Here is a 12336-nt window from a genome sequence, read left to right on the forward strand (position 1 = left end):
CAGCATCCTAGTAGGCCTGCCCTTTTCTACCCTGCTAATAATGAGATTGTAAGTATTTGCATCTTTTTATCTTTGAACCACATGTTCAAAATTTTTCCACAGACCTATATTCTATTTCCTTAGTTGTTGTGAATCTTCAAAGTCCTCTATTCTGTCGTTACAACCAGAAACTTAACTCTAACAGCAACAAAAAGAAAACCAAAGTGGAACACCACGCTCCAGTCATCCAAGACATCACCTACCGAGTCTTACTCCAGAAGACCGATTTACACAAAGGTCCCAAATAGTCAACTGAGGAGACTGTATTTGTGGTTAACTACTACTCTCGGAGGGTGGTGTGAGGATCACTGTGTAACAGTGGGTACGGTCACCGGTGGCACCACCTTTCGTCTCTGTTCTGGCTGTGAACCCTGTCAGCAGAGCGCAGCTTGGACAGGTCGGTCAGCTCAGCCACAAGCCACGGCAGAACTATCTACTTGCAGAGCAAGCGACTGAACGCACAACCTGTCCTTCCTCTCGCTGTTACACAAGCGATGCGGCACCAAAGAGGCCAGTTTCAGTTCTTTTAGCAGAAAGGAGGCTCAAATCGAGAGCCTGCGTGAGCATGAGGAAATGACAGTTTGACCCAAGGGCTGGCATTCTTTCTATTGCCCCACTCCCTTTGACCCCGCTTTCCCTGCATCCTCATAATTTTCACCTCACAGAATGGGAATCCACGTAGGAGCTCTCACAAGGATTTTCCCCAGTATAATTATGTTTTTGGTGCCTTCTTTAGATTTTGTTCACATTCTTTTTCTAAGAGAAGTGCTGCAGAATAGTATCTTCCCAACCATACCATTACCGGGTTTGGTCCTTGCAGTTAACAGGCAGTACCTCCCAGTATTTATTTCACAAGTTCAGAAAGTTGTGAACAAGTTCTTCCCCTTTCTCTGCACATTTTTCAGCCCTAAATTGAGTAATTCTGGTACTTTTCAGTCTTGCAGTGTATTAACAATACCTTTCAGTCCAGAAAGAAAAGTTAAATACTGGCCTAGTTCCTAGCTCTTCATTTATGAGATACAGCTATAGTACCTTAGTCTAGTGGAAAATGAGGCAACTAGTAACTGGCCAATGACAAATTCCTGAATTCCTGCAACAACAGTCAGGTTTCATCCACAGCCTTTCTTCAAGCCGGGAACGGGCTCAAAAGAGCATTGCACAGGAGCAGTGCAAGAGGGGCATAAATTGCCTTCGTAGTATTTGACATCTTTGTTCTCCTTAACATAAACTTCAGACACAATCTTCAAACTCGTCGGACAACCTGTGTTTTCAAGTGGCTTTTTGCTTCGGGAAGTGCATAGTGTCTTGCTTCAAGTCAGGAGAAAAATGTAAGATCAATACATGTAACCATTACCTGCTAGGTAGCATTACGCATTCTATCTAGTAAGGAAAGACAGACTTCAGGCAGGCATCCAAGTCGTGAACTTCTGGCTGCCTGTAAATAAAGAAATCCTTAAAATGAGCAAAATAAGCATTTTTTAAGTAAATAAAATCTACTACAAAGTCTGTGAACCAGAAATAATTCCGCCAGAATTAGCCAGCTGGGCGTTTCATTTGCATCTTTGTGTTCTCATCAGTGGATTTGAGTTTTTTCCTGCTGGACTGATAGGAATTTTTTGGCACATTTGTAATTCCAGCAACTCTTTTTTTCTTAGTTATGCTGGAGGGTAACTATCTCACGCATGTCCAACGCCTAGTGTAAAACCTCTTGCCGTGTTACTCGCTTGTGACTTGTTACTTGTCTCAGGCAATAGGAATGGTTTTCCATGAAACCGAGCATGGAGGCTTCTGGCATCCAGCAAAGGTCACTCGAGAAGACCAAGATTAATTTCTGCTATAATTTTTTATTTTTACATTTGACAGAGCGTTGCAGAGAACTCGAATATGAAGAAAAAATAACGTACAAAGGCTGTTCTACAAACGTCACTTTAAGCCGATGTGAAGGATCGTGTCCATCTTCAACAAAGTAAGGATAGTTGAGCGAGCGCATAGCACTGAAGTTGTTTCTTTTTCTTATTCGGCCATCTGTAAGTAGTGATATTTGTTAAGTACCACTCTTTCGTAATTCAGGGAGAAAAACGCGGTTGGCATCTACCCAGCAATACAACGATGCAGTATAAGCCAGCTAACTAGAAACAACGCTAATGAGGTCATTTAGTACGTAGGGATTTACAGTTTAAGCAAGGAATGTTGTCTCACTTCCTTAAGTATTTTTTTTTAAAAACCAGACATCAATGCTGCAGATTTGGGGAGCTTTTTTGTTGCTGTTTTGGGGTGTTGGTTGGTTTTTTTTTTCCTTTAAGGATGGAAAAGGTCAGTTAGACTACAAATGCCTGTTTTCAAATAGCCAAGACAGCACAATAAGAAATTTATCTCACCTAAATACATAATGTCACTTCAGTTGTCTCACATATTCTCCTAATAGTGCAATTCAGGGATGTTTTCTAGTTACAAGTGTGCTGTCTCAGTCTGTGCAGTTCAGCTTGCTCGTTAGGAGACTATTCAGACAGGGAATTAAGGCTTCAATAAAACTAAACTCGCTGCTGCAGCACTACAGAGTTCACAGTTATTTGGGAAAAAAAATTGAAATTGTTACATTCCCAACGATCCAAGCAAATAGAATGTTCAAGAATAGGAAAGCAATGAAGGGGTTTGTTTTTGCAGTAACTAATTTAAATTAATCCTGAAGCTAAAAGCTATCCCCTTCAAAGCGAGTTCAGATGTCCCCCAGCATTTTGAAAGCTGATTGACTTTGTATCTTGCAAGTTTTCAAAAGGGCTGTGAAGCCTGGAGGAAGATTTTCAGAGTTATTAAGGTTCATCACAATCACTAAGAAAGTCGTGGTTAAAAATCAGTTTTGTTTTAGTTGAAACCAAGCAGACTTTTCTCCCCTTTACAGAGATTTTTACAAAAATATTTTTTCCCATAAATCTCTTGTATAAATGTAGGCTAGAATTCAGCCATGGGAACAACTTCCCACTGACTAAAAAGAAAAAAAAAAAGATAGGAGCAAGTCCACGGTCAGAAAAGCAACAGTATAACATAACCACAGTACTATCAGAAGAGAATCTAAATCTCACCTACTTATTCAAGCTTTCACTTCCCCAACCTGTGCTTTATTCCTGTTAGTTCAGCACGATACGTGCAAGTCTACTACCGCGTTGTTAACTGACCTCACAGCCCAGGGCTGACATCGTGCAGTCACCAGCTCAGACGCTGGTGTAACAGGTCAGAGGAAGGAAGGGATTTTTCCTCCTCCATGAACCGTGCAAAAGGAACATGCACAATTTAGCATCTCTTAACAGATCATACCAGAGACCTTCTGTATCCTGTAAGTAGTCCAGTGCACAGCTTTAAAAAAATGTAATTAAATATATAGTTACTTCATGATTTTCAAAGTGCAAAAGGAGAATGGGGAAATCAAATCCTGTTAGTTTTCCAGTGAGGTCTGAGGCCTAGGAGCTATAAGCCCTTTGAAAATTACATCTTAAAAAGGCAGGCAGCAGCTCCGTACACCTGAACTCCCGCAGGACTCATCCTGATTGCTTAAAAGAGTCAATTGCTGCAGTTTGTAGTTCTGTAGCTGACAGAACAGGTGAAGAGTTGTGCTCTTTCCCCTAAACATTCCCCCATAAGAAAAAAAGTATTAAAATGTTCAAATACTTCACAAGATGTCAGCCTGAAATGCTGTATACAAATCCTAACTGATCCTCCCTCTCTTCCAAACAGGCTGAATGTTGAGAAGATGACGGTCACCACAGCGTGCGGCTGCTGTCGGCCACTTCAGCTTCTTAAGAAGGAATTCCAGCTACCATGCCAAGACCCAGATAACCCTGGAAAAAGGCTCATTACAGAAATAATTGTATTTAGGGGCTGTGTTTGTGACTTTGACAGTTGCATACACTAGCCAGACCTCCAGCTGGCCTCAGATGCCGTGGTTTGGGTTTGTGTTTTTTTTTTTTTTTTAATTAAACACCGATCACAAATTCATACTTCCACAGTAACTGCTCATTGCTGGGAGCTCTCTTGGATTGATTATACAGGCTAGCCTTGCGGTGAGGCTTCCTCAGCAGCTACCTGGAGCGTCAATGAAGTTAACAGATAAATTATTCCTGATCGGGAGCGGGTTGGGGGGTGCAGGGGGGGAAAAAGAATGGGCAGGGTGGGTGGCGGGAGGGAATACTACGTCATACCATCTGGCCTTGCTCAGGGTGATATTTAACCAGAGGCTAAAAAAACGGCCCATGCACTGTGCAATAACAGAAATTTGACTTTCAAATAAAGTAGAAGGAATTGAATTTGCTAACTGATTTCTCATTATTTGACCAAGTATTTAGCTGAAAATAGTCTGCTAGGTTCACTACAGTTGAACTAGGACCGGTGGAATAGCCCATTACTTCACCGGGAGAAGAGACAACTGAGGTGACCTGTTGCCTTTCCTTTGAAAGTGGACACAGCACTTGTGCTTGTCACCCCCCCAGCTGCTGTCAGGGCGCAAGGTGCCACCTGAACCAAAAGCTAATTGTGAGGTTTCTACATCTACCCTTCACGTGGTGGGGTATTTCTAGAGACATCAATAACGCAGACACATAGCATTTTCTCTGTAAGAAATCAAAGACCATATGTGTCTAATGGGACACAGGTAGTTCACTCACAAGCGATTTCTACTTGCTGCTAGTAGAGCGTATTCTTTACTACTTTGCAATTCATTTAAGAAAAAGTTGTATGAATGCACAAAAGCCCATAGCGCCCAGGTATTTTTTCTTTTAGCAAGTTTTAGAGAAGTACTAAGAATCTGAAGCATACATTTAAAGCTCGAGTGAGGTTATTTAGCAGTTTAGATACTCTTTTACAGCAACATCAACTTTTTTTTTTTTTACAAGTCCTGCCTGTAATTCAGGTGTGCGCTTCATAGCCCCAACCCTACCCCACCGCTACACCAGTTTACTGCAGCATGTACTGTCCATAGACTTATTGTTGATAAACACTATAGGAAGAAAGGTTTTACATCAAGGTTTTGTTTTGTTGTTTTGTTTTTTTGAGGTTTTTTTGTTTGTTTGTTTTTTGGGTTTTTTTTTGTGGATTTTTTTTTTTTAAAATACACAGCAGAGTATTTGTAACACGTGACCAAACACACCAACAAAAAAGCCATAAGCAAACTCACTGGGGGCACTGAGATCTGCAGGCCAGGCAAGACTCAACTGAACACAACCCACCAGTAGTTTGCAGAAAAGAATTTACCATTACACATCGATTGTTGTTCCATAACAACCATTCCATGCAAGTATTCTTTACACTTCCATGCTCCCAGACAAAAAAGGACAGTTTGATTACTGTTCTAATCCTTTATTTAATCTTAATATGTTCTTCTGATGAATATAGTCTAATATATAGTCTTCTATATGAAAATTCTCCACTTAATTTGACAGAACTTTGTTTTATACAAATAAGACAATCACCATAAATGTAACATACTGGAGTGTAGGTCAAGAATGAACATACGCTACCTGTTTTGCTATTCAGTTATTTTCACATGTCAATGCCTGAAAATACTGTACTTAAAAACAATAACACTGTTTACTGCAGAAATTAACTTTGTCTGCTTGACAGGATACACCACTTTGGTAAGTTAACCATCATTCACAAGAAAATAATCAAGTATTTGTCCTTAATTTGTTCACTTTTCTGCTCATGGCTTCACTGAGCTGACATGTAATACATAGTGTGAACAGTCTTAAGCTTAACACAGTCACCACTGAAAAGACATTTTCCCTTACCCCCCTCCTTCCCACATTTTGATGCACATTTTAGCACAGTTTGAACCAAAGCAAAGTGAACTAAAGTAGTGCAGTGTCTCAAGGTGTCCTTTAATGAGGGCACAGAACATTTTCAGGGGGACAGGTATACAACAGGATTTGGAAAGAATGAAATAGAAGCTCCTCCCCTGTCTTAGCTAAGACTCCCTTTATTTCAGCACATCAGATTTTTAACGCAGCAGCCAACAGCAGGGTTAAGATAACAGGACCAACAGAGAGACACGGCATCCAAAGGATAAAACAGAAGGTAGTCCGTTAGTATTTTGCCAACTGCCCAACCTGACTGCAGGAACTGCTCAGGAAGATTTTCAAAGACAATGTTTGTGATCAAAGAATCTCAATTAGCTACCTGAAAGGCCGTAAGAGGGCCAATTGTTCAAGAGAACTTTTGCAGACAGACCAGGTCTATGGCCAAGTTTTCAGTCGCAACATCCATAGTTACCAGCCATTTCTGGAAAAACAAAACATCTCCCAAAATCCAAACACCACAGCCAAACCTTTGTTCCTCGTTTTTCACATGCACCCAAGTAGGATCACTAGCCTTCAACCAAACTGAATTATTATCACCCAGTTCCATCACTTAATGCAAAGCACTGAAGAAAAAAAGCAAGGCACACTCAAGCACGTAGAATCCTGTCCCCTGCTGTGCACTGGGCAGCATGACAGGAGCCTCATTTAGATGTTTTTTCAACGCCATCACTATCACTCAAAACCTTTATTTCATGGGCATACTTGGCTGTATGTGTTGTGAGACACCAGTCCCAGGCTTCCTTTAAATAACCTCGAGGAAATCTTGCTCTGAGGTTCACTTCTCACGTCAGCAGCAGCTGACTGCGTTCATTGTGACCTGTCATACTCGCTGACGACTGCCCGCAGTTTCTAACTGCGCTACCTCACCTGCTTTGTTTTAGCAGCCTTTGTTGCATCTCAAGGCTTGAAGAGTGTGAGCCAAAGTTGTGTCCACTTACTTCAGCAAACTCTTTGCAGCTTCTCTACAGATGTGGAATGAGTTACAAAGGCTTTGGTTCTAAAAACCACTATAAAAGCTGAACATTTTTGGGCCTTTGACTCTCGGTCTCAACACAAGTCTTCTACACCACGTTGGATATTTTTACCACCACTGACAGACAGGAAACTGTTCAGATATCAGTTATTCAGCTTCTTGAGTTTTAACATTACTGTACACTGGGGAAAAAATATTGTTTAAAATTACATTTTCATCTAAAAGAGTGCACGCCTCGTGGCCCTTCAAGGGCCCATCTCTTCCCACTTCTCCTTTTATACAACACCGGACTCTGCAGTTAGTTATATCATTAGGACTATTACTTGCTAAGTCTGATAGGAAACAGAAAAAACACAGAACAGAATATTTAACTTCAGTTTGACTGACAATGAACAAGCATGTACTCATTCACCACCTACCAGAGAAGCTCACCTCATTATTTGAGATAAGCAGAAAGATTAAGAACAGCTTTTGTGTTCAATCCACTTTCCAAAGATCAGAAAACATTAAGTTGTAAAGGATTACAAGATTAATACTTTAAGACTCTGGTCCTGTGGCATTTTTCAAATATAAAGATTGGTGACACTCAACATAAATGTTCACTTGAATCAGATTCAAACACACCTTGGAATCTGCCTTTCCATCCTGTACAAGACTTGTGGCAATGTTCAACTTTACAAAGTTTTGACTCTACAGTAACATCTGAATTAACCTTACTGAGCAGCACTACATTGGTTTCTTTCAGCTCAGAGCAGAGGGAGTACCTGTTAAAGGCGCTAAGGCAGAAAGTTACTAGCCGTTTCCAGTTGAAATCCTCGGTTACCACACCTAAATCAACTTCCCTTTAACAAGTTTAAAAGCCTGACCTCTGCAAAAAAAAGGAGCACAAGACAGCCCTCCCACCCTTCGTGTAACATGCTAAAAGCCATTTTTAATGTAAAAAGTCACTTCCCTGTACTGTACATTTTATAGTCTTAATTTCAAACAAGGGTCAAGTCCTATTAAGGCAGGGAGCTGGTATTGGTTAACATTGCAGTACTCAGACAGTGATGTACAAGACATTTATTTGCAGTATGATGACAGTGATATAAGTGGAAAAACCAAAACTGACATGGTTAATATTAAAACTGCTCTGACAGCAATTCACATAATCTCTGAGATACAGCTTCTTTACTCGTTCGTAGTGTGAGCCTATACATCTGAAAAAGAACATAAGATATTATTTACTTTTTAAAGACAGTTTGGCGTTAAATGAATGCACAGTCAACTAGTGATAGCTACCAGTTACCTCTTAGTTGTTTTGTTAGATTTGGCAGGAAAGAGACCTCAAGTTAAAACATTCAGAGGCAGCCAGCCACTGAGTAATACAGCTCTTCCAAGCCATAGGCTGGAGTACATCTTCAAACCCTTGTTGAGAGTTACCATTGTTCTAATATTTCTAGGCTTTAACAGCAAGGTGTTGTCCAAAATTTTTCTTTAAGAGAAGTAAATATTGTGGGTAAGTCTGAAGACTCTCTACCACCACTTCTTCAGAAAACAGGAGACTTGCCACCAAAAACTTATTTTTAGTCCTCAGTTAACTTTGATAAAACCTCTATCAACATGCTTGAGGAAAAAATATTCTTAACGTTGTGCTTGTTTGCTTATGTTTTCTCTTTTAGCCAATCATTCTTTTATTAATTTAAAAAGGGAATTATACTTAATCTCATCCAAGATGCACAAAACAGAAACATTAAATGTTTCCAACCTTCGAGAGAAGGTGAGACTCCATGGACAGTCTGGAATAATACAATGATCTCTTCAACAGAAAGAGAATTGCTATGAAGAAGCAGCTTACCGAACTGGGCCAAGACCAGCTGCTACAATTTAATTTCTTGTTGGAGTCTGCAGTCACAATTAGCTATTGCAACAGTGATTTTAAAGAAATACCTTAAGGAGTTTCAGATACATAGATATTTAGTTCAAACAAGAACTTGCATTTAAGCTGTAGATAATTAAACAGATACCTGTGCCTGGAGATTGGGTTCAAGGCGCAGCAAGCATCCAATCTGAGTAGTTTTTGTATGTATGATACCAGCACCAACAAAGTTAGCAGGATTGGGATCTACCTCCTCAAGCAGGGCTGATCCAAAGCCAATTATCTATGAAAGAAACCCAGAAGATTTAGATGTGGGGACAGCAGGACACCGATACCAAGTCAACACAAGCACAGCCACCACCAACTAGCAAAACAAGTAGGAGAATAATTTTTATTTGAAGTGTTCAAGACATTAAAGAACTATCCAATAGCAATTTTATTACAACAAGTTTTTGAAGTGACTGAGTGACCCGGATAATGACCTGTTCCTGAAAAAAAGGTTCTTATCGAAAACTGAGAAATAAGTTAGATTCAACATAAGTCCCTCCTGGTTTTGATAAAGACATTCCTGTCTTACACTAGTCACTCCTGTTTTGCCTAAGGCAGCCAGTTCTACAAGAAGTCGCTTGTTTTCTTTCCTAACTAGTAACTCTAGTATAAATTAAGGCTTGAAGTATCTTCCAATTCAATTTTAAGCACTGAATTGGTGTTTCCTTAAATAGCTTCCAGTTTCCAGCTGCTCTTGAAAACTTATCTAATTCAAGCCACACTGAGAAACAGTCCATTCAACCCAGCACTGCACAGACATACACTTTAACAGGTTGATCCAATTGCCATTTAAACCAAGATGAACAAAGTTTGCTTATACCACTACCCTTACACTATGAATTGAAAATACCACACTGCCACCCACCTTTGCTTTTGTGATCTCTGCGTCCATCGGGTGTTTTGCTTTAAAGATATTCTGAACTTCTTGTTTTGGACTGCAAGGCAAGGCAATACACGTGTTATACCATGTATTCATGTACAGCATTGTTCAGTAGCAACTAATTATATTGGGAGAGAGTTTACAACTCACAGGATTAAGTATGGGATGATGCACTGCAACAGCTACATTCACAATACACCCTTTTTCTTCCCTTGGCCCACCACAAAAGCCCCAAGCCCAAGTATAGACAAAGTCTTACTTGCTCAGTTGCTTCCAACGCTGAAAAAAGTCTTGAGAAGACATCTCTGTCGGCTGGAAAAATTTATTCAGTGTGATGGGTAATTTTACCGAAAGATTTTGAAATGTTCCGCCATACCTGCATATAGAATAGAAAGAACACAGTGTATGCAACAGTGTCAGCGGTCTCTCAGCCTAAATCAAGCATGCAATTGAGGATGAACACTAAGGTGTAATTGTTGACAATTAAAATCCATCAACTGCAGATAAATACATTTATCTTAAAAATAACGTTAACAGCAGATTAAAACTGTATTTGCTCTGCTTAGATGGCACAGGAAAGTGAATTGGAAGAATTTCTAATAAGGATCCCTCAGCTTCAACATAGGTTGTTATCCTTCTAGAGAGCACCCAAAGGATTGAAAAATATATCCCTGTGAAAACACACCAGTAAGAACCAGTTTATACTAGAATAACGGAATGTAGCCCAGAAATCAGGATTTCCCAAAGGCTGATGTTGAGTGGACATAACAAGATTCTATTTTTGGCTGCATGCATTTCCAGTCCAAGTTGTTTGCAGAAATGTTCCTCCTTGGTTTCCAGAAAGGAGAAGTTACTCCTGTCAGGATTTCTTAAGCAAACAGGAAGACTGCTGTTTTATACGGATAGTGGAAAGAGAAGTCATGGAGACATTTTATCAATAGCTGCGTCTTGTATCAGTTTGGGGTGCTTTTTAAAATCACATTGTTCCAAGTGGATTCCCTACCTTCCCTAGTAGCTTAAAGCTTAGTTAAATCAATTTTTCAAGTAAGTTGTCTACCCAACACAACTTTACGTGTCCATATTCTACACTTCAATCAGAGAACCAGGACAAATGTAACATCTTTCATCTAATTCACTAGCATTTGAATCCTGTGTTTTACCTGAATTGAATGTTCAGGATTGGAGCTTCCATAAAGTCTGACACACATTCGATGTTCACAACCTGTTGAACCTGTGCACCTCCATCCACTGTGGGGTCAACAGGTTTTGTCTGAAGATTCAGGCATAAGAAGTGGTTAAGGAAACTGATCAATGAACTGATAACTTTAAGAAAAGCAAATCCTCCAATAAGCTACGCGAGGAATTAGCATCATGTCCACTCATTCTCTACATGCTAGTGAATATTCAAAGCTCAATTCTTGTACACCAAAAAAGGTGGGGTTTTTTTCATACTGACATACCAAGAAGCAATAACCCCCACAATTCTCAGTTATTTGGACATTCTTAAAGAAACATGCCCTCAAAAAGGTATGAAGGCACAGACTTCACAATAAAAGCCACTGGACTATCTTATTTTGATGTGAACATTACAGTGATGCTTTGAGTCAAACAAGTTTGATTACATATTCTCCCAAAAATCCTTAATTTGCAATACCAAGCGTTAAGGACGAACTGTTAAAATAAGAGCTTATTTTAAAAGCATCATCATCTTTCTGTACATGTCGTCTTCTACCTCCATCTCAAGTCAGAGGTAATCTGTTAATGCACAACTTGAAGGACACCATGTCTGCTACTTCATGACAGTGGATAGAGTTACATTACATATTTATTCAGCCTAATTTCTCTTCATGTCAACAATAAGATTTGTGTTTGGAAGATTCTCTCCTTAAAGCTCTGGTTACATCTCTGCTCAAGACTTGTTCTTTCTAGAGAACTTTAGAAAGTTATCAGCAAGTTTCTCATTTCTTCAGGTTCAAGGACACCATACCTTCATCGAGCAGCTTTGTTATAATTTTGTGTGGCATAAAACAAAACCCAAATAAGAACAGCCACATACTACCACTTTTAAGGATATTTGACTGTAGGTCATCTGAGCAGATTACTGTTGGAGTAAAATTCAGGAACTGTGTTGATGTCTTATTACCATAGAATATGAACATACGTCCTAGAAAGAAAACAATAAAAGACATGAGAATTTTTAGGTACATCACATGTAATCATATTGAACTACTTGTGCTTCAGGTATCTAATACATTGTCTTTCTACCTTTCTTCAAAACAACTTTTAAAAACAAAGCGTAATTTACATGGTTTATCTTACCAAGATATTCACAGTTCAAAATGAAGTAACAGATTAAAACAAACCACCAGACCTCTCCCACAGTAGCTGTCTCACAGGCAGTTAAATAATCAGTGGAAGTATTTCAGTTGCCGGAAAAACGTTACTTTTTATGTAAAGAAGCTATTATGGTACCAAAAGTGATGCAGAAGGGGAGAAGCAAGCAATCCTAGTGTAGGCCTGTGTTCGATTCCCAGCTCCTCCCTAGATGTTTTTGTTATCTTGTGCATTAATGTATTACGATAGACATGTCTGAAACGTATTGCATATCGTATTATTACAATAAGCTATACTGTAAGATATAAAAATTGCGGAGAGTGGCCCTTTATAACCCTGGCTGTACCAGCCTTACAAC

The 12336-nt window shown here is 39.5% G+C and overlaps 2 protein-coding genes across 4 annotated transcripts in view; one reads left to right on the forward strand and one right to left on the reverse strand.

Annotated features, from left to right (window-relative positions):
* The window catches only part of MUC6 (mucin 6, oligomeric mucus/gel-forming), a 59767-nt gene extending 55803 nt beyond the window's left edge, over positions 1 to 3964 (forward strand). Inside the window, exons 40-41 of the mRNA XM_059826026.1 lie at positions 1903 to 2005; positions 3769 to 3964. Coding sequence (XP_059682009.1) covers positions 1903 to 2005; positions 3769 to 3946 — 281 coding nt within the window. The 3' untranslated portion in view covers positions 3947 to 3964. The remainder of the gene's footprint in view (positions 1 to 1902; positions 2006 to 3768) is intronic.
* Positions 3965 to 4972: 1008 nt separating this feature from the next.
* The window catches only part of AP2A2 (adaptor related protein complex 2 subunit alpha 2), a 49050-nt gene continuing 41686 nt past the window's right edge, over positions 4973 to 12336 (reverse strand). For 2 of the 3 annotated variants that reach the window (XM_059826028.1, XM_059826027.1), the window contains exons 17-22: positions 11718 to 11808; positions 10805 to 10927; positions 9904 to 10020; positions 9630 to 9699; positions 8865 to 8999; positions 4974 to 8057 (exon numbers count right to left, since the gene is read on the reverse strand). In XM_059826028.1, the coding sequence (XP_059682011.1) occupies positions 7980 to 8057; positions 8865 to 8999; positions 9630 to 9699; positions 9904 to 10020; positions 10805 to 10927; positions 11718 to 11808 (614 nt within the window). In that variant the 3' untranslated portion in view covers positions 4974 to 7979. Of the gene's footprint in view, positions 8058 to 8864; positions 9000 to 9629; positions 9700 to 9903; positions 10021 to 10804; positions 10928 to 11709; positions 11809 to 12336 lie in introns of all 3 variants that reach the window. The other variant, XM_059826029.1, reaches the window with a different exon arrangement.

This window comes from Gavia stellata, chromosome 17 (genome assembly GCF_030936135.1).
Source record: "Gavia stellata isolate bGavSte3 chromosome 17, bGavSte3.hap2, whole genome shotgun sequence".
Taxonomy (NCBI): domain Eukaryota; kingdom Metazoa; phylum Chordata; class Aves; order Gaviiformes; family Gaviidae; genus Gavia; species Gavia stellata.